Source organism: Balaenoptera musculus, chromosome 2, assembly GCF_009873245.2.
Source record: "Balaenoptera musculus isolate JJ_BM4_2016_0621 chromosome 2, mBalMus1.pri.v3, whole genome shotgun sequence".
Taxonomy (NCBI): domain Eukaryota; kingdom Metazoa; phylum Chordata; class Mammalia; order Artiodactyla; family Balaenopteridae; genus Balaenoptera; species Balaenoptera musculus.
In genome coordinates this window covers 29346933-29369262 of record NC_045786.1, presented here as the reverse complement: position 1 = coordinate 29369262, position 22330 = coordinate 29346933, and the positions used below count along the sequence as shown (strand labels likewise).

General features: G+C 41.9%; 1 protein-coding gene across 8 annotated transcripts in view; it reads right to left on the bottom strand.

The window, feature by feature from the left end:
• Positions 1–22330, bottom strand: part of LARP4B (La ribonucleoprotein 4B) — an 83766-nt gene that overhangs the window by 21501 nt on the left and 39935 nt on the right. For 6 of the 8 annotated variants that reach the window (XR_005018582.1, XR_005018581.1, XR_005018583.1 and 3 more), the window contains exons 4-7: positions 17387–17791; positions 12968–13106; positions 12588–12728; positions 362–440 (exon numbers count right to left, since the gene is read on the bottom strand). Coding sequence is in view for 5 of the 8 variants with exons in the window: in XM_036841455.1 (XP_036697350.1) it covers positions 362–440; positions 12588–12728; positions 12968–13106; positions 17387–17791 (764 nt within the window). In the remaining 3 variants the exon portion in view is untranslated. Of the gene's footprint in view, positions 1–361; positions 441–12587; positions 12729–12967; positions 13107–13508; positions 15409–17386; positions 17792–22330 lie in introns of those variants that run through there. The other 2 variants (XM_036841458.1, XM_036841457.1) reach the window with 2 other exon arrangements.

The window sequence follows — 22330 nt, the reverse complement described above, 5'->3', positions numbered from 1 at the left end:
CCAAGAAGGGCTGGTGCCCAGAGTGCCTGCAGTTCAGTTCAGGCTGGAACACTTGTCAGAGGGGCTGTGACTCCAACTCTGGCCTCAACAGCCCTCTGCAGCAGAGGACGGAAAAGCAGTAAAGTGACCAACAGCATGACCCACGACTACAACCTGTGAGGCTGACCACCTATGGCCCCACCATCAGAGTCCAAGTCCATGGGGAGGGGATGGGGGTAGGGGGGATCTCGACTTCCTACAGATGGACGTACAGACACAGATGTTAACAGATACTCCTTCCGTGTAAAGCATGACATCTGTACATAGTAGCAGTGCACAACACCTTAGATATCAGATACTAGAAAAACACTACCATCCTCACCTAGACAAGCAGAATTCCAATGTTTTTTTAAGTACTTCCCGGGGGTCTTCCTGGCTTTCTGGTTGAGATTCATTTCCTCCTACAGAGAAGCAATGGAAAAATGGCTTAAATTTACCAAGCACATGATTCAGTATAGCAATTCTAATGTTTTCAATATACATAGTAATTTATCTACATAATGTATACAGAATATAACAAAAATGATATTTTACAAGGCAATCATAGGCAAAAAAACAAACCAAAAAAACCCCTCTCCCCCAAACAAAAACACAGTTTCAAAAAATAACCTGAGGGCTTCCCTGGTTGCACAGTGGTTAGGAATCCACCTGCCAATGCAGGGGACACGGGTTCGATCCCTGGTAAGGGAAGATCCCACATGCCACGGAGCAACTAAGCCCACGCACCACAACTCTAGAGCCCGTGAGCCACAACTACCGAGCCTGCGAGCCACAAGTACTGAAGTCCAAGCACCTAGAGCCCATGCTCCGCAACAAGAGAAGCCACTGCGATGAGAAGCCCGTGCACTGCAAGGAAGAGTAGCCCCTGCGCGCCGCAACTAGAGAAAGCCCGCATGCAACAACGAAGACCCAACGCAGCCAAAAAAAAAAACAAAAAAACCCCCTGAGGAGTAGGATTTATTAGCAAAGTTTAGCAGGTGCTTTTTATTACAAAATAAGTATAAGCTTATTTAATGCTTTGTCTCAATTCAAAAAGGATTTTCAGGTAACCTAGAAGCACACGAGATACTAAAAATATAATAAAATATACAGGAAATAATCAAAATAACTTAAAAGTTTTTTTGCGCACTACTATATAGATTTGCATGGCATAATGATACATGAAGAACTTTCTAACAAGAGACACTTGTATTTTAAAAGTCAAAGTTAAAGACCATCAAAAAAGCAAAGACAAAGTGGGAACACTGATGACAAATAAGGACAGAGAGCTCATGTGTGTTTTATATAAAGAGCTTTAACAAAATCCATCCCCCACCAGCAAAAAACAAAACAAAACAAACAAAACCAATGGAGCAAATGAGACAAAATCAGCAATGGCCGTTGAAACCACAATCTCATTTCATTCCTTCATCCAGAAAGGCCTCTCCTGAGCACCATTTAAATTCACACTGAACAGATATGTCCTGTCTCTCCTTTAGCTATCTCCTGCATGCCGGGCACTGCTGTAGAACTGCTTATTCATCCTCAGTGAGGCAGTGTCTGCTCTCATTGGGAGGCAATCAATAGTCAAACAAGTCAACAGTAAACAGGTAGAATATGACACAAAGGAGAAAACCACAGGGCACGGGCAGACCTAATTGTGCAGAAGGAAGAATCAGCAAGCTCGAAGACAGGTCACGTGAAATTAGCCAGTTACAGGAACAAAGAGAAAAAAGAATGCAGAACGAGGAAGAAAGCCTACGTGACTTGTGACATACCACCAACTGTATTTCTATACACTAACAACAAACTACCCGAAAAAGAAATTAAGAAAACAATCCCTTTCATAACTGCATCCAAAAGAATTAAATACCTAGGAATAAATCCAACCAAGGAGGAGAAAGATCTGTAAGCTGAAAACTTTAAGATATTGATGAAAGAAATTAAAGACAAATAAATGAAAAGATACCCCATGTTCCTGGATTGGAATAATTAATATTGTGAAAATCTCCATGTAAAAATTTCCAAAGCAATCTACAGATTCAATACAATCAATTCCTATCAAAATTCCAATGGCATTTTTCACATAAATACATCAAACAATCCTAAAATTTGTATGGAACCACAAAGACACTGAATAGCAAAAGCAATCTTGAGAATGAAGAACAAAGGTGGAAGCATCATACTTCCTGATTTCAAACTACTTTAAAAAGCTATAGTAATCAAAAAAGTATGGTACTGGCATAAAAACAGACATATAGACCAATGGAACAGAATTGAGAGCCCAGAAATAAACCCACATATTTATCATCAACTGATTTTCAACAAGGCTGCCAAGAATACTTAAGGGGGAAAGGACAGTCTCTTCAATAAACAGTGTGGGGAAAGCTGATGGCCACATGCAAAAGAATTAAATGGAACCCTTATCTTACATCATATACAAAAACCAACTCAAAATGAATTAAAGACTTAAATGTAAGACCTGAAACCATAAAACTACAGAAAAACATGTAGGAAAAAATGTCGTATACATCGGTCTTGGCAACAATTTTTTTGGATATGACACCAAAAGCACAGGCAAGAAAAGCAAAAATAAACAAGTGGGACACTACATTCCATTCGAAAGCTTTTGTACAGCCAAGGAAAGCATCAACAAAATGAAAAAGCAACCTACTGAACAGGAGAAAATATTTACAAATCATGTACCTGATAAAGGGTTAATATCCGAAACATATAAGGAACTCACACAACTCAGTAGCAAAAAAAACTCTGATTAAAAAATGGGTAAAAGACCTAAATAGACATTTTTCCAAAGAAGACATACAGATGGCCAAGTGGCACATGAGAAGATGTTCAATATCTCTCATCACTAGGGATGTGCAAGTCAAAAACCACAATGAGGATCACCTCACAGCTGTTAGAATTGTTATTATCAAAAAAAGGTAACAAATAACAAGTGTTGGCAAGGATGTGAAGAAAAGGGACCCCCTGTGTATTATTGGTGGGAATGTAAATTGGTGCAGCCAATGGAACACTATGGAAAAGTGTGGAGGTTCCTCATGAACTTAAAAATAGCACTCACTACCACATGATCCAGCAATCCCACCAGTGGGCATATATACAAAGGAAAGGAAATCAGGATCTCAAAGATATGTCTGCACCTCCATGTTCACTCGAGTATTATCTACAATAGCCAAGACGTGGAAACAACCTAGTCTACTGATGGATGAATGGATAAAAAAAAATGTGGTATATATACACACACACACACACAAAATGGAATATTATTCCACAAGAAAGAAGGAAATCCTGCCATTTGCAAAAACATGAATGAATCTGGAGAATATTATGCTAAGTGAAATAAGTCAGACAGAACCCCAAAAAACTACACAATGTCACGTATATGTGGAATCTAAAAAAACTGAACACATGGAACCAGAGGGTAGAACCATGGCTGCCAGGGGCTGGAGGTGGGAAAATGGAAAGATGTTGATCCAAGGGTACAAACTTTCAGTTATAAGATGAATAAGTTCTGGGGATCTAATGTACAGCGTGGTGATTATAATTAATAATACTGTATTGTGTACTTGAAATTTGCTGAGAGTAGATCTTGTGTTCTCAGCATACCAAAAAAAAAAAAAGGTAAGTATGTGAAGTGATGGGTATCAAACCATCATGTTGCTCTATACCTTAAGTATAATTAATTTTTACGTGTCAATTATACCTAAATAAAGCTAGAAAAAACTGTAACCTCCCCTACCATGATTTGTCTTTTTCACTGTGTTTATCACCCTTACATTATATAACACGAACATATTTATTATGTGTATTATGAACAGTCTGTCTCTGCCCGATAAGATGTAAGCACCAGTAGGGCAAAGGCTTTCATCGATCATATTCACTGATGTGTCCTAAGTAAATCTGGCACGTGGTGGGTTTTGAATAAGTATTTTTTTTATTTAAAAAAAATAAAAAAGAATAAGTGAAGCAAGTGTTCCAGATGTAGAGCATCGGCTCCTGAGAGACAGACACACGATGGTTGTGGGCCCGGGCTCAGGAAGCGGGAAGCAGATGGAAGCCAGCGGGCTCAACGAGTTCAGGGTGTGGGACAGAGTGCACTGGGAGGGCGCCCAGAGGCGCGGGGGAACCCCCGGAGGCAGGCGCGTGTTCTATGCACAGCACAGGTATGATGGACTCCCTGAGGCCAGGAAAGAACCACTTGAAAGGAAGAAGGGAGCTCACATATCCTGCTCCACAGTGCCTGCTCCACCAGCTGGCCTGGAAGACCTCATGCTCACAGAGCCCCAAACACACTGGCAAGAGGAGAGAAGGGTCTGGCCTCAGAAGTGGGAAATAATGAGCCCCAGACTGAGCACTGCTCCACTCATGCCTAACAAATCATAAAACAAGATATGAAAGGATCAATTTGTTTCCAAGTAACTTTGTGGCATCCTGGAACAAGAACCAAAATATTTATAGAAATATAAAAATATTAAGTACCTAACAAAGTCAAATCCAGTCCAACCAAAAATTACAGTGAGTGTAAAGAAACCTATCCCGCACAGACGTTAACATTAACTGACAAAGACATTGTAATGGTTATCCTACCTGTACCCCACATGCTCCAAAGGTTAGGTAGAAACATGAAAAATATAAAAAAAGACCCAAATAGAATTTGTACAGATGAAAACTACAATGTCTGATATCAAAAATATAGTTTGTGAAATTAACAACTGATCAGATAGAAGACTAGTGAACTTGAAGATATAAGAGAAACTTTCCAAAATGAAACAGAGAAATAAGATTTTTTTTAAAAAGGACAGAGGATCACTTCGAGGGACTTAATATAGGTATAACCAGAGATCATGTAGGAGAAGAAATGGCAAGGTGGGGGAGGAGCATTTGAAGAAATTACAGCCAAGATATTCCAAGTTTGATGAAAACATTTACAAATCACAGATCAAGAAGCTCAACAAACCCCAACCACAAGAAACAAGAAGATTACCTTTAAGATACATCATAATCAAAATACTCAAAACCACTATAATGAGGAAAATCTTAAAAGCAGCAAGATTTTAAACAGTGGAACAAAGTTAAGGATGATAGCGTTATCAGAAATAATGCAGGTAAAAAGAGAGCACCACAGCATCTTTAAGGCCAAGAGAGGGAGATCAGGATTTACACACAGGAATAAAGAATACCAGAAATGCTAACTGCATGGATAAGTATGGAAGCTTGCTTTCTTATAAAATACCATTTTCCAGTACAAGGAACCAAGGTTCCTTGAAGAAATGGCTGATTCTAGGACCAGAGCAGGGAGAATGAGAAAACAACAACAACAACAACAAACCCTTCACTGATGGGGTAGGTCAGATGGAGGAGCCAACTAGAAGAGCTTCCAATGGCCAAAGGTAGAGCATCTGAGCAATCAAATAAAGCAGTGATGATTTTTACACATGGATACAATAAACACCCATGAGTCCACACTGATACAAGTCAATGGCTGAACAAATAAATAAATGAGGGAGAAGAGACAAATCCCTATGCATAAGAGTTCCAAGTTATTTACGTAGATTCTCTGCCCTTATGAAGGGGTCATTCCTTAAGTGTAGGCTGGGTACAGTCAGTGACTTCCTTCCAAAGAGCACCACATGGAAAGAGGGAGGAAAAAAAGAGTAACTTCACAGTTGAGAAAGCTAATAATAAACCTACTTCAGCCAACTGGTCAAGGTCAACATCAACCGTAATAAATCATGCTGATAGTATGTACCCTTAAAATGATGGGATGAAAACTGCTTTTGACCTCTGTGGTATTCCTTCCCTCAAACCCATCACGATGAGAAAAACATCAAATGAATTCCAGTACCATACAAAATAACTGACCAGTACTGCTCAAAACTATCAAGGTTATCAAAAACAAGTAAAGTCTGAGAAACTGTTACACCCAAGAGGAGCCTAAGAACACATATCAACTAAATGTAACATGGTGTCCTGGGACAGAAAAAGGACATTAGGTAAAACGTACCAACACTGGTTCAGTAATTGTGGCAAATATATCATATAAATGTAAAATGTTAACAGGAGAAAATGAATGCTGCGTCTATGGGAACTCTCTGTACTCAATCTTCTCAATTTTTCTGTAAGTCTAAAGCTATTCTAAAACAAATAGCAAGGTGAGAGACTCAAACCTAACCATGTCAATTACCGCAGTAAACGTTAATGTTCTAAACATTTAAATTAAAGGCAGAGACCATAGGCTCTGACTTATGATCCAAATGAGATGAATAAAATTGACAAATCTCTACCCAGATTGACTAGGGGGTGGAGGGGAGAAAAGACAAATTACCAATAACAGGAATGAGTGATGTGACATGATTACAGATTCTACAGATATTAAAAGTATAAACAGAATATTATGAGCAATTCTATGCAATAACTGAAAATTTAGATGAAATGGACAAAGTACATAAGTAAAGACATAAGTAACCAAAGCTTTCTCAAGAAGAAATATACCTGAGTAGCCCTATATAAAAAAACAAACTGTAGCTGACAACTTTCCCACAATCAATACTCTAGGCTCAGATGGCTTCATTCTTCATTTAAGGAAGAAATAAACTCTTCCCAAAAATTTAATAGGAGGGAAAACATCAAAAATAAAACTATAGAGCAATATTCCTCATGAACACAAGTGTACAAATTCTAAGCAAAATTATAGCCAGTCTAATCCAACAATGTATCAGCAGTGTATTACATCCTGACCCAGTGAGGCTTACCCCAGGAATTTAAGGTTGGTTAAACATTAAAAAAAAAAATCAATGTAATTCATCTTAACACACTAAAAAAGAAAAAAATATTTGATCATTGCCATAGATGAAGAAAAAGTATCACAAATTCCTCTTTAACCATTCCTCTTTAAAACTCTAAGCAAATCATAACAGAAGGGTACCTGTCAACCGATAAAGGTCATATATGCAGAACTACAACTAACATTATACTTAATGGTGAAAGACAATGTTTTCCTCCCTAAGATCAGTCAGGTGTTTGCTCTCACCACATCTGTTCACCTTTGTAAGGAAAGATCTAATTAGTGCAACCAGGCAAGATAAAGGAATAAAAGGCACCAAATTGGATAGGAAATAAAACTGAATTTATTCACAGATAACATGATAGCCTATATAGAACATCCAACAGAATCTACAAAATAGTTTCTAAAACTAATAAGTGAGCTTAACAAGTTTTCAGGGTAGGATATCAATTTATAAAAATTAATTATATTTCTATCTACTGGTAACAAATAGTTGCAGATTGAATTTTTAAAAACCACTTACAATAGCACCAAAAAATATGAGATACTTAAGGATAAATTGGACAAAAGATGTGAAAAGCCAGTAGGTTGAAAACTGAAAAATACAGTCAAGAGAGATTAAAGAAGATCTGAACAAGTGGAGACATACACCATGTCATGAACAGCTAGCCAAGATGTCAATCTTCTCCAGCTGATCTACAGTCAATGAAATCCCAATAAAAATCTCAGCATTCTATAGAAATTGACCGGCTCATTCTAATTTGCATGGAAATGGAAAGGACCTAGAATAGCCAAAATAACTCTGAAAAAGAACAAAACTGGAAGGCTAATACTACCTGTTTTTAAGAATTATTTACAGTAAGCAAAACAGCGTGGTTTTGTTGTCCCAAGAGATGGATGGAGAAGAGACAGTCCAGAGACAAACCGACATACTCAGGGACAAATGATTCTGACAGAGGCACAAAGGCAGTGCAGTGGGGAAAGGAGAGTCTTTCTGACGAATGGTACTGGAACAGTTTCTGACGAATGGTACTGGAACAGTTGCATATCTACATGTGAGAAAAAAACAAAAAAGAACTTTGCTTCACACCTCACACCACATACAAAAATTAACTTAAAATGGGCCACAGACCTAAAAAATGTAAAATTTATGGGCTTCCCTGGTGGCGCAGTGGTTGGGAGTCTGCCTGCCAATGCAGGGAACACGGGTTCGAGCCCTGGTCTGGGAGGATCCCACATGCCGCGGAGCAAATGGGCCCGTGAGCCACAATTGCTGAGCCTGCGCGTCTGGAGCCTGTGCTCCGCAACAAGAGAGGCCGCGATGGTGGGAGGCCCGCGCACCGTGATGAAGCGTGGCCCCCGCTTGCCGCGACTGGAGAGGGCCCTCGCGCAGAGACGAGGATCCAGCACAGCCATAAATAAATAAATAAATAAAGCACACCTAGTATAGTGTAATTTAAAAAAAAAAATGTAAAATTTAAAATCATACAACTTATAGTAGAAAAGCTTTGCAACCTTGAATTAAATAAGGATTTCGCAGGAAAAACACCAAAAGCAAGATCCGTAATTGGACGATATAGAAGATTTTAAACTTTTGCTTTTCAAAAGATACTGTTAGGAGAACAAAAAGACAAGCCACAGACTGGAAGGATGTATTTGCAAGTTACATATCTGGTAAAGACTTGTGTCCAAAGAACTCTCAACTCTATAATAAATCAACCCAGTAAGAAAATGGGCAAAAGACTTGAACAGACTCTTCACCAAAGAAAACATACACACATGAAAAGATGTTTTGCACCGTTAGTCATTAGGAAAATACAAAGTAAAACCACAATAAGATTCCACTGCCTACCTTTTAGAATGGCTAACATTAAAAAGACTGACCGTATCAAGTGCTGGTGAGGACGTGGAGCTGCTGGAGCTCTGATCCACTGCAGGCGGGAGTGCAAAGGGTACAGCTACGGAACACAGCTCTACCATTTCTTAAGAAGATAAACCTATGCCTAACAGATGATGCATCTACTCCATTCCTATGTATTTACCCAAGAGAAATGAAAACATATGTACATACAAACCCCTGTTTATAAATGTCCACAGCAGCCTTATTTGTAAGAGCCTCAAACTGGAAACAATCCAAATATTCATCAGCAGGTGAATAGAAAAACAAACTGTGGTATATGATGGAATGGAATACTATTTGGCAATAAAAAGGAAAGGCCCATAAATGTTATTACATGAATGAATCTCAAAATTAGTAAGTAAAAAAAGCCTGAGGAAAAGAGCACATACTATAAAACTCCGTTTACATAAAATTCTAGAAAACCCCAAACTAATCTACAGTGACAGGAAGCAGATGAGCGGTTGGCAGGGGCAGGGAGCGGGCAGGAGGAAGGGCACAGGTAGCTTCGTTATCTTGACTGGGTCATGGTTTTTCATGTGTACACACACCTCATCAAATTAGGTAGAGAAATCAGTGAGGAAGGGAAGAATCAGCAAGTCAATTCTAGAATGCACTGAATACTGTGCTTTAAACTAAGGAAAATAAAACTTATAGAAAGGCTAGGATATTCCAAACATGTGATGTTTATGGTACATCAATTACGCTTCATTAATGCTCTATACACCAAGGTTGGTAGGTGTGAAACAGCCGTCCAGAAGCTGGGCTGCACAGGGCCACGCAGCCCCACTAGTCCGAGACCGTGAACGGAAAATGAGACCATTCCACACTGCTATAATTTTTTCTTCAGCCACATCTGTCTATCTGCTCAGGAACAGACACAGAGTAGGTAGAGAATTATCTTTAAACAAGTTGGAGGCATTTGCTAAGCAACTGTGAAGAAGTTAGATGCAAGGAAGTAACTGAAATGATGGTCTGTGTAATTCAGGCAGAGTGAGGAGGGAAGCAAGGGTCCAGGCGGGCATGTGACCACAAAGGTCAGTGAGTGCCAACCGAAGCAGCAACCGTGCGGATGAGGCCTTCGTGAGGCCCCTTCAAGGGGAAAACAAACAAATATTTAATGCCAAACACTTACACGGTGCTTATTATGTACCTCTCGTACATAACACCACAGCTGGCGGTGAGAAAGGGAGGGCAGGCTTTCTCAGTCATGTAACCTTCTCTAACCCAAGCGTGTCTCCAGACAGTCACACAGGGGCCTGAACACGCTCCACAGGCAGCTGCTCTGCTCAACTGCTGGCAGCCAATTTGGGGGAGCTATTTCTTTCCACTCAAGCTTTCCCATCCAACTGGCAATAATGAGAGTGTAGCCTACCCCTTAGGTCTGTTGGGGTTTTAAAAATTGTTTGGTCTTTTAGATCAAGGCAGAAACAAAATCAGAGGCGAGCAATTGGTGTCCCATTACCTACAGCCATTTCTATGCTGGCCCACACCCTGGACCCCAAAAGAGAACTGCTCTCTTCCTCTTTTCCTTCTTCTGAAAAGCTTTAAATATCCCTTTTACAGAAAGCCAACTGCTTTCGGGTTTGACTCTCAATTTCGACATTAACGTTCCCTCTCTGTACTTTTATCGACGTTTTGCCCTACAGTCAGTTTTCCGCTTCTCCTATTTAAATCTGATTTGCCTTTCAGGAACTATTCAGGTCTTACATTCCCTGTGAGGCCTCTGGACCAGAACCTCTCACCTCTGCATCAACAGAAGAGTCAGTTTAAAGGAGAATCAAAGGAAGCAGTGAACGGTACACTGTTTAGGGAAAGATTTAACAAGCTGAATTTTTAAAAGCACACAAACCTCTGAACAGGGCGAGGGTGGCCACTGTCAGTACATGTGTGCACAGAGGTATCGGACTGGAAATGGCCTGGGGCTCCGATGGCATGTTGGGACCACCTAGTGTGCACCCCAGCTCGCTCCAGCCCCTCTGGCTCTGGCCTGCTCTCCACTAGGGTGGAGGAACCACTGTGGGGTCAGGGGGTCTGCACACATTTAGAGGGAATGGAACCAGCTCAAACTCAACCCTCAAGGCTTCTGTTCCAGCACCATGGGCCCCCCAAACCACCCTCCCCAGCCATCACAGTTACCTGTTTCACCTAATTTCGTAGAGACAGAGAAAGTTAAACAAAATGAGAAGACAGAGGAATATGTTTCAAATGAAAGAAAAGGAAAAAACCCTGTAAAAACCCCTAATGAAACAGATAAATAATTTACCAGATAAAAAATTCAAAGCATTAGTAATAAGAATGCTAACTGAACTAGGGGAAGGATAGATGAACACAGTGAGAATTTTAACGAGAAACTAGGAAACATAAAAAAGAACCAGTTGGAACTGAAGAATACAATAACTGAAATGCGAAAGACAGTACAGGAAATGAAAGCAGACTAGGCGACACAGAAGAACACATAAGTGATCTAGAAGATAGAATAATGGAAATCATCCAATAAGAACAGCAAAGAGAAAAATAAATTTTTTAAAATGAGGATAGTTTGGGACTTCCTTGGTGGCACAGTGGTTAAGAATCCACCTGCCAATGCAAGGGACATGGGTTCAAGCCCTGGTCCAGGAAGATCCCACATGCTGTGGAGCAACTAAGCCTGTGCATCACAACTACTGAGGCCCACGTGCCTAGAGCCTGTGCTCTGCAACAAGAGAAGCCACCACAATGAGAAGCCCGAGCACCACCACAACGAGTAGCCCCTGCTCGCCGCAGCTAGAGAAAGCCCGCGTGCACCAACAAAGACCCAATACAGCCAAAAAAATAAATAAATGAAATGAAATGAAATGAAATGAGGATAGTTTAAGGGACCTCTGGGATAACATCAAGCATACTAACAATCACATTATAGGGGTTCCAGAAGGAGGAAAGAGAGAGAAGGGGGTAGAAAATGTATCTGATGAAATTATGGCTGGAAACTTCCCAAGGCTGAAGAAGTAAACAGATATCCAGGTACAGGAAGCACACAGGGTCCCAAACAAGATGAACCCAGGGACCCACACCACAACATATCATAATTAAAATGGTAAAGGTTACAGAGAGAATTCTAAAGACAACAAGAGAAAAACAAACAGTCACATACAAGAGAACCCCCATAAGGCTATCAGCTGATTTTCCTGCTGAAATTCTGCAGGCCAGAAGGGAGTGACATGATATAATTAAAGTGCTGAAAGGGAAAAACCTGCAACCTAGGATACTCTATCCAGCAAGATTATCCTTCGGAATTGAAGAAGAGATTAAAGAACGTCTCAGACAAGCAAAAAACTAAAAGAATTCAATACTTAAACCTACACTAAAAGAAACGTTGAAGGGTCTTCTCGAAGTGGAAAAGAACTAAGAATCTATTGGAAAGGGAAAATCCCACTAGGAAAGGCAGACATATAGCAAGGAATGAAGATTACTTAAATAAGTCAGTATGTAGATAAGGATACAAACTGTAAAAGCAACTATAACTACAATGCACAGTTAAGGGAGAAACAAGAATATACAAACAAAATGACATCAAAAACAAAATGTGGGGGAGAGGAGTAAAAAAAGAAGGATCTTTCAGAATGTGTTTGAACTTAAATGACTATCAGTTTAAAACAAGTAGATATAGTTATAGGTTAACATATATGAGGAACCCCATGGTAACCACAAATCAAAAACCTACAATAGATACACAAAAGCTAGAGAGAAAAGAACACAAGCATGACACTAAAGAAATAATCAAACCACAAGGGAAGAAACAAAAAAGAAGAAATGAACAACGAATTAAAAATGCAACATAAAGAAGCCCATACTCTATATGAAAATGAATTTATAAAACAGCTTTACCCGTCTCGCTATTTTCAGGCGGTGATTCATACTCTGAGTGGTCCAGACCCAAAGTGCTCATGGCTGTCTGGTCTGACTCCGGTAAATCTGACAGTGCAGCATTCTCATGACTTTTGTCACCATCACCATTGGTGTCCAATCCTGTAATTAAGAATTTCACCCCAAAAGGCAGGGTTAGAAGAATAGCCTTCTCTTAAAACAAAACAAAAGACTTACACCTGCAGTTACTTGACCTTTTTAACTTGACTGTGAGAAACCTCGTTGCTCTTAAATACTGTCACTAACCATGACACAGATCTTAAACACTTTCCCAAAGATGAACTACAAGGAAACAAAGCCGAGGCCAAGAGGAAAGATGCCCCTCGCCCCCACCCACTCACCCTCCTGGCCACGGTCGGGCGTCGCCTCCCAGGCTGCGCTCACACTGCCATCCGCTGCACTACTTGCTTCCAAGTGTAACACAGGAGTCCCCCATACTTTTGCATTAGGGTTTAGCTCTGAAACCTTGGCCGTTGGTACCTAAGAAAAAATGTGATATATTCATTTGTATCCAAATTTCAATCAAATGCAATTTTACTTACTAATTCAGAGTTAAAACACATCCACCTTAGAGAATTTATGCGAAAAAGGCTGAACCTATTTACACGTACGTTTAGGATGAAATCAAGTGCAAAAGTAATAAAAGTTGATGTACTCAGAACTCAACTCACCAGCAGATTTTAAGTTCTTACTAAGTAGAAGGCTCTCTAGAAACAGGAATGAAAGAGCCCCTGCCTTCATGGAGATATCTGATCAACTGTGTAACTGATAAATAACTGGTGATCCAATTATCATCTCTGTTCCAGATTCCCAACACAATTCACAGATTTAGAAATCTGAATATCGATGGATAAAATGTTAAAATAAAGCTTGAACACTCACAGAAGTAAAGGCTGCAGAAAATGAAAGTCTGTCGGAGAGGTGCCTGGTGCGGCCACTCTCTGTGCTCATTTCCAGTTACTCGGCCTCCTCGCTGTTCTGGACACACCGGGCCCTTCTGCTTGCCCGGCTCCATTTGACCAGAACACTCCCAGACATCCGCACGGCTGGCTCACGCCTTCACACCCCTTGCGGATTGCTGAGGTCTTCCCTGGCACACTCTACTAAACCCACAACCACCCCTGGATTTTTCCTCTCCTGCTTACAAACCTTGAGTGGCTCCCAAAATCTAAAAGAAAGTTGACGTCCCGGGGACAGCTGCCCCCCCAAACTAACTCCAGTTCTACTGCCATGATTCTTGAGCAAAGCCTAGCCAAACGATCTGCCTTTTCCCAGGCACCATAAGCCTTAACACCACTGTGCAGGGGCCAGAGCTTCCAAAGGGAGAGACAAGGTTCCAGGTCCCAGAAGCCCCCAGGTAGTGCCAGGCAGGAGCTCCAAACTGGGAGCAGCCTCACTGCATGACCCCAGAGATGCCGTCTCCAAGGTCAGGGGCACCATGATGAGCCAAGAAGGAAACATGTGGGTTAACATTCCTAAAAAAGAACAAATTCACCCTAGTTGGGGCGATTAAAGTTTGTAGTGAAAAACGAAATGATTTCTGAAATTTGAGTGTAGAGACTGATGTGGATTAAAACTACAAAATATACTCTGTTCATACCTAGGAGGCGCGGGCAATAAACTTCATGCCCACAAAACCAGGCACCTAAGTGAGGGCCTATCTGGAGTCCTTTTAAGTAAAGTACTGGATAGGGCAAAGAATAGGGTCCCCCTTCTCCTTCAAGAATATCATTCTCAAGAAGCACTTACTCTTCAGGCTACTTCCAGCTCATTTCTGGTCTCTGCTTCTGCACATCCACCCATCTCTCCAACAAATACTTCTGAAATTCTCACTAAGTGCCCGGTACAGCACGAGGTGATCAGAGTATCATGGGGAACAGGCAGAAACGACGGCTGCCTTGAGCACAGCAACGCAGAAGACGCTCCGCACCTCACAGACACCACTGCCCTTCTCAGCAGTTACACCTTTTCAATCTGTTCTCTCTTTTTTTAACTCACATCTTTATTTTCTTTCCTATTCTAATACTCGCGTAAATCACCTTTTCTGGTTAGACCCAGTCTTGTTCTACCACATAACACACATCAAGTTTCCCACCCACGGAACATACTCCCCTGACCTCGTGGACATGCTATACATTCTCTAAATTCCTAACACCAACCCACACTGGCCTTTTCCATTTTTAGCACCATCTGCAGTTGGCTACACTGCATCACTGACACACATTTTTTAGCTCACTAACACACACACACACAGAGACACACACACACATGGTCCTGGGAGCGCCCTGCCTGCAAGCAGCATCCCAGGGCCGTGTGCTCCTCCCCCTCTGCTTGCACCGCAAGGACATGTCCTGTCCTCTCTGCGGCCCAAGGGTTCCTGGACGTCCACCCTGGGCACACTTCATGGCTGACACCTGGCAGTCCTGAGCTCAGCATGGAGCTGCCTGAGAAACATGCAGAAGGAATGAATGTTTAATAACGTAATAACAGAAAATTCTACTTTCCACTATTTGACAACTTGTGCAAGGTTTTATGCCACAGCTGAATGGAACCCTATCTGTACACAATTTACTACTTCTAAAGCAGTAAATCAAGTATCAGGGACTTACCAGTTTTGAGCAGTTAACCAGTATTCAAGAGGTACTCTGAGGTGTGACACGGGATGCAAGAACAGAGACATGATTAAGGGGGAACGACATGACAGCTAGCACGAGGGCCTGCTGGGTGACAGGCGCACACCACGCACGTACCTGCGTTTAATCCTAACACCCTAGGAGGCAGTGGTCATCACACCCCATTTCACAAGGAAGAAAACCAAGGCAGAGAAAGGTTAAGTAACTTACCAACAAAAATTATGGTAATTAGAAAACTGTGTTCTAATATCAGGAAAAACAAAACATTTATCAAGAGTTCATTAACTTCATGTAACTCACATGAGAAACAACTTGTACTAAAAATATTTCTTTAAAAATGTAGCTACTCTCTTGCAGTCTTAGGGACCTCCAACTGATTATCAACAACTCAAGTTTCATTTGCACAGCTTTCTAAGCCTTATTTTTCCACTGAAAAAATCACGGCTAAGCAATGGTTATTAGAACCAGCAGTGAGCTGACCTTAATGGCCACATGCTGAAGCCATTCTATACAAATGACCAATGTTACTCTTTGAAGAGTACAGTATCCCCAAATTCTTGACACTCCAAAGAAACTTTCTAACCCTCTAAATGCTACGCTCCATTAACAAAAATAAATAACCTACCAACTCATAAACTTACATTTTCTGGCCAGGAAACAGAATGGTCCCACTGACAAGTTACTGAGTAGGAACTAGAGTAACTAACACCAGAGGAAGGGAAAGGCACATGGAGAACATAAAATAGGTGAGATAATGGAGGAAAAGAAGCACTCGTTTTCTATTTTAAGTTAGCATGGACTATTCCTGGATTTGCCACTAAGTTTAGTAAGGCTTTACAGTCATGAGATCTGTAACTCTGGCTTTTTATTTGTAAAATGGAATAACAGTGGCTACTTAATTTAAGACTAGTTTAAAAAGATGTCTGTACAAGCACTTTGAGAACTGCAGTTCTGAAAAAAGAGCACTCTCATTAAATGTAGTCTGTCAAATCAGAATACTGTTGGGCACATCTCACAATTGAAAAGCTAATTCAGAACAGTGCACACGTACCTCACCCACGTGTGTAAGAGCAGGACCCATGTGCACTCTACTTGAGGTACAGGCGCGGACTCTCACAGCCAGGTGTCAACCACATCCACTGATGGAAATGATTAGGTAGTGTTTTGCCTCCATAACTACTTAAGGAACAAAACTGATTAACTTGAATGTAACTGTTTCTGGTAAAACTCCCAAATGTGGGCACACAAAAGGAAAGAAAGGAGGTTAATGGATAAATTACGGGATTTAATTTCTACTTGTTTATTTCCATATAATAGGCATAACACTGGAGCCACATCTATCTCCTTACTATTACCATTTTTCTTGCCTAATGCAACAAAAATCACTAAAAATAAACTACTGATTGAATGAATGAGATTTTGCTATTACAAGTATGCAGGTCCAAAGGACAGCTTTAAGAGCAAGACTAACTTCCTGTTTGTTGAATGTTTCATTTATTACAGAAATTCTAGGAAGATGCTCAAACTAGCTGCCCGTTGCAGGATCATTTGCGAAGGTTCTTCCAAACCATTGGGACCTGAGCACTGAGGTCCAAAAAGCTCTGCGGTGCTTCTGACTAAAAGAAGACAGAACCAAGATTTTGGAGCCAGTTAAAAGCATCAAGTTCTACCTCCCTTAGATGGTTACCATACAAAAACAGTGGAAAGCACAGATTTTAATGCCGCTATATTCTGCAACTGTAAACTTCTTAGAAGTGACTTGAAACACCCAATGGGCCAAAAGTTTGTTCCGCTCCCACAAGGGGCCGGTGGTGAGGACAGGATGGATGAAGACTGAGGGGAGCAGCCTCTGGGGACACATGCATCTGATGACCAGCATGCAGGGGTTAGTGCTAACGAGAGTTGACACGTAGATTCTGGCTTAAATATACTAACCAGTGAACCAAATTCATGTTCTTCAGTTTGGAAATGGTTAAATTGATGTTATACTAACTTATAGCTTTACAATAACATTCAAACGACTGCCAATTGTTTAGAATAAATCTTTGTTAATCTGAGTTAAAAGCAATCAAAATGAAAGATTAGCACATCACTGCACAATAATAAGAACTGGTACAGCATACTTACTAACTGTCCACCTCTCTCTTGCCATCCCCAAATAACACCATCTTCTGCCACTGGTAGCTGATAAGGGGGCTTTTCCATCCAAAACAAAGAGATCTCTAGGTCCTGTGGCTTACTGTGCAGGTCCTCACTAAATATCTGCTCTTCTAATGTGTCTTTCGCAGCTGTATTAGTCCACGGGCAGCCCACTTGATATCCACAACCATCTGCCAGCCCTTCAGAAAACATCTGTCTTGCCAACTCTGCCACTGGGTAACAGGAAAGTTCATTCAAAAACTGGGAGTACAGTTCCTCTGGGAAGCTCTGCAAATTCCCCTTTGAGGGCTTTTCAGATATGAGTGGTAGAACAGTGTCCTTGCAACCTGGTACTGCTACTTCCTTGCTGTCACCTGGGATGACGGGAATCACCTGCAGACCATCGAGAGGAGCAGCTGAGTATCCGTCCACTTCGGCAGGGTCAACACCAGCCAAGCAGGAGCACCCCGCACGAGCGCCCCCTAACTCCATTCTTCCAAAGATCACCTTTGAACTTCCCACCAAACCCACTTCCCCATGTAACCCAGGTCCCTGAACAGTGGGCCTGGCACCCCTTTGTCTGAAACGGCGTGCATGTCTACTTGTCCCGCGCAGACCCACACAGCTGATGATGCCGGGACCACTGCCGCCTTCCTTCAGACAAAACGTCTCCTCCTCTTCTCCACCAAGCAGCTCTGGTTTTCCCACCCCCAATGCACGTCCACCGGAGGCATCAGAAACTTCTTCAGTTGATTCGGAGAAAACCTGCTTCAGTCGTGGGCTCCCACCATTGTCCACAGAGTTCATCTGCACTACTTCTGACTCCCACGCACCTGGACTCGAACTCTGGTTTAAAGCTGGCACAAGGCTAAGATCTTCATACCTGTCGTCATTCACTCTACAAGTTTCATCATTTTTTTCTACTTGATTTGTAACAAAGTCAGGGTTTTTTGCTACACTAGAACTAACACAAGCCAGCACATCCTGACTGCGCACCGCCTTGCATTTTTGTGCATTTGTTTCCCAGTCAAAGGCTGTTTTAGGGTCTGACTGGACACTTCCTATGTCAATTTTACTGGTTTCTCTGTGACTGGCTCTTAGTGATTCTCGTTCAGCACTTTCTAGTCTGTGAGGGTGACTCTCTGAGCTCTTCACACACGTTTCATCCTCTGTTTCACTTTCCTCTTCAGCGCAGGTTAAAATACACGCAGAGGAAATGAAGTCACTTTTGAGCCACCTGTAGCCATAGAGAGACGCGCCGTTTCGGGGCACTTCCTGTGAGTTTCGGAACACTCCCTCCACGTCTGCTGCCTGCACTGCACACGTTACATCACCGATCTGGGCCTTGCTGGCCCTAATGTCTGCACTCAGATGTACCTGACAGGCAGCTCTCCATTCAAAAGCCCTCGAACCACAACCCTCATCTTCAAAAATGCTAATTTCATCCTCATGTTGATAAGATGAACTATTTTGAGACTGCAAAGACAATTCTGCTTTGTCTGCAAGCTGGCTGCTTCCCACTTCCAAGCTGCAGTCACCCTGGTGCTGCTCCTCAAGCATCACTGGCCCCAGGAGGAGCTCAGTGCCCAGATCACCACAACTGTTAGGGGCTGATTCTTGGAAATTTGCATGAATAGGAAGACACTCATTTCCAAAGCTCAGTGAAGTGATATATCTTTCTGAACTTAAATTGATTCTATCTAGACTTATGGAAAGGAGACTGTCTGATCTGCTAACATCTAAACTGGAACAATCATTGTCTTTTAGTGGTTTTATAGAGTTATTTTCTCCTTCCTTTTCAGAGTTTAAACTCTGATCTACAGTAGCTGTTATAGCACCAGAATCACCGTTTCTTTCAACTTTTGAAGTGCCATTAATTAAATTAACATGCGAATCAGCCACCTGACCTCCCGGTCCTGAACTGCAGCGCTCTCTCCCTTCTGGGACAGTGCACACACACAGTAGCGAGTCAATGTCTGTGCTGATATTTAATGTGGGAAGTGTGACAACATTATGTAATGCACTCCTTTCTGTGTAATCTTCAGGAAACCTGGTGGAAGTCTTTGCCTGCAGGTCACCAATGTTTACTTTACAGGGTGGGTCACCATCACTCAAAAGTTCAGAAATAGGTTCAGTTTTCTTGTTAAAAGCTTCCTTCCTTTCCCCGGGGAGTGGCCTGCCCTGTGGGGATGGCTCTGCCCGCGGTGCCTCTGACTCCCCTGGCCCTTGGGCAGCATTGTCTGGTGGCCAGGCCCCTCCGCAGAACCCCTTGGAGGTGACAGCTGGACGACTCTCTGGAGCCTCAGCTGTTCCACGCACATGAGCACACAGCTCATCTCCAAAGTCCGGGCCGTTAGGGTCAATAACACAAATACTGTAAAACCCGCTCTCTCGTGAATTCCTACATCGTTTGTGGTCACCACAAATAGGATCTCCACCCTCCCTCTCCCCACGATTCAGACCTGCAGATTTAGCAGCGCTGCCAACCTGAACAGTTACCGCTACCTCATTCTCTACTGCAGAGCTTTCCCAGGTGGCTGGGCAACAGCAGGGAGGGTGACTGCCAAGGCCCCGGTCGGAGGGCGCCGGGGCACGTGAGCGGGGTCCCTCGCCCTCAGGGAGGCCCCCGCTCAGAGGGGCGCAGGCACCTTCACCACCCCACCCGACAGCAGTGACGTCGGGGTTCTCGTCAGCCTCACCCACGCTTTCAGACCCAGTTAAGAACCCAGACATGGGAGAGAAGACCAAGTTAAGTGGCCGTCCTGGCGTTGTACCCTGTCTGTGCACCGGCCTCACAAAAACCCCGGCCCATACACCGGCCCTGCGTCCCACGCTGTGAAGTTCCTCACCTCCAAAAGTACCGAATAATGAAGATAAAGTTTTACTTATCTTGTTCTCCGGTTCCTTCTCCTCCACAGATTTTTCTAACAGGCCAGTTTTTTCACTGTCATTGTCACTACTTAATTCTTTACTGAAGCAACAACCCATGTTCGAAAGTTCAAAAGCTCACATAACAATGCTTGTCGCTTTCTGAGCCTCCGCAAGTGCATCTCCCACTAACTTTCTATAGTTTCTGATGAGACGCCGACACCCAGATCCCAAAAATAACCCTCGCACAGCAGTCACATGTCCCCGCCACTCAAGTCCAAAATCCTAATCACAACAGACCCTGTCCAACAGCCATTCTATTCCACATTAAAACCCAAACAGCACACGGAATCCAAAGACTGAGAACACAACAAAAAGATTTTTGTATTATTTTTCTTATTCTCATAAACTCAATAAAAAAATAACTAAAATTATTATCCCAGACAGAAGAAGGAATTTCAGACTTTCGCTTTTTCTACAGTGTTTCAGCATTCTCTGAATTATATTTCATGGAATGGTGGCAACCAAAGGAGTTAACGTGTATATTCCCCAAAGGGAAACAAGTGTAAAAATTTGTTTTTTAAAATTCTTAGGTACTTATAGTTGAATCTAATTTTCTGCCTTTGAGAAATAAAGTCTGTGAGTGTTTGGGAATGATTGTGCTAGGCATGAAACTGGAATGGTGTCTGTTAGAGATGCATGTTGAAATGTTTATGGCAAATGGCACGCTGTTAAATCACACCTGGCCTGAAAATAAAGAAGTAAATACATACAGACGTAACACTTTTTAAAACTGTGTGTGCAGAGGGGAGGAAAAAACAAAATAAAAGCAAAATGTGAGGGTGGGAACTGTTCAAGTCAGAATGGGCACACTGAGGTTCATTTTATTACTCTACTTCTGCAAATGTCTGAAAGTTCTAGTTAAGAAAACAGAAAGAGCAAGAGAAAAAGAGAAAGAAAGAAAATCTACACCTGCCAGTCCAATACAGGAATCCCCTTGAAAGCTCCCAAACGAAGCCCTTCTTCGAGCAGTAGGAGCACCGCCACCCCGCACCCTGTGGTCCAGGACCACTGACACATACAATGGGTCCGAACCTTCTTCAACATCTGTAAGCTTTGTTCTCAGTATAAGAGATTCTTTTTCTTATTATGATTCAGATATGTTATTCTGAAAACAAAATAGTTCTGTTAACTCCTCTGCGAGGAGATTTTTCTACTTTAATCTACAAGTTATGGCTGGTGTACTACTAACATTTTATAAAATGCTGATATCTTTGATGAAAAAAGTTTAGGAGTTCTACTTAAACATGAAGATAACAGGGACACTTCTAAATGTACATAAACTCAAGTACTGAAACCACAGCAGATGATGGTGATGATGATGATGATGATAATGGTAGCACTTATGTGCTACAAGAATCTAAGTACACAAATATTTTCATTTTGTCACACATTTATTTGAATTCACACTCCCAACAACCTGGGGTAGATGTATTAATCCCATTCTACCGATAAGGAGGGCTGTCTCTATCACTATAGAGTTAAGTATCCCTACAAAAAAGGATTCTTCACCCAGGATGACACAAACCCTTCACATCTGTGACATGGAGTTAAATGGAGCAGGAGTTACAGGGGCAAATTCATAAGCTTATCTGCCTAGGTGTGTGTCGGTTAGCTTTTACCATGTGTGTAAGCTTTGGCAAATTATTAGGTCTCTTTTTCTCCGTCTTCTCACTTGTAAAATGAAGCCAATACCAATACCTACTTTAAAGAGTCACTGTGATGCTATTAAGTAAAATACTTAGAATCAAACCCCAACATCACTTCAAACTCCTCATAATCTGACCCCAGTCCACCTCTATAATTGCCTCTCATTCTAAGATGCCATCCTCCTCAGCTCCTCTATTTCATCTAAAAAAAACCCAACTGGGAACTCCCTGGTGGTCCAGTGGTTAGGACTCGGTGCTTTCACTGCTGAGGGCCTGGGTTCAATCCCTGGTTGGGGAACTAAGATATGTTAGTTTGGCAAGCCTCGCAGCACAGCCAAAAAATAAAATAAAAAAT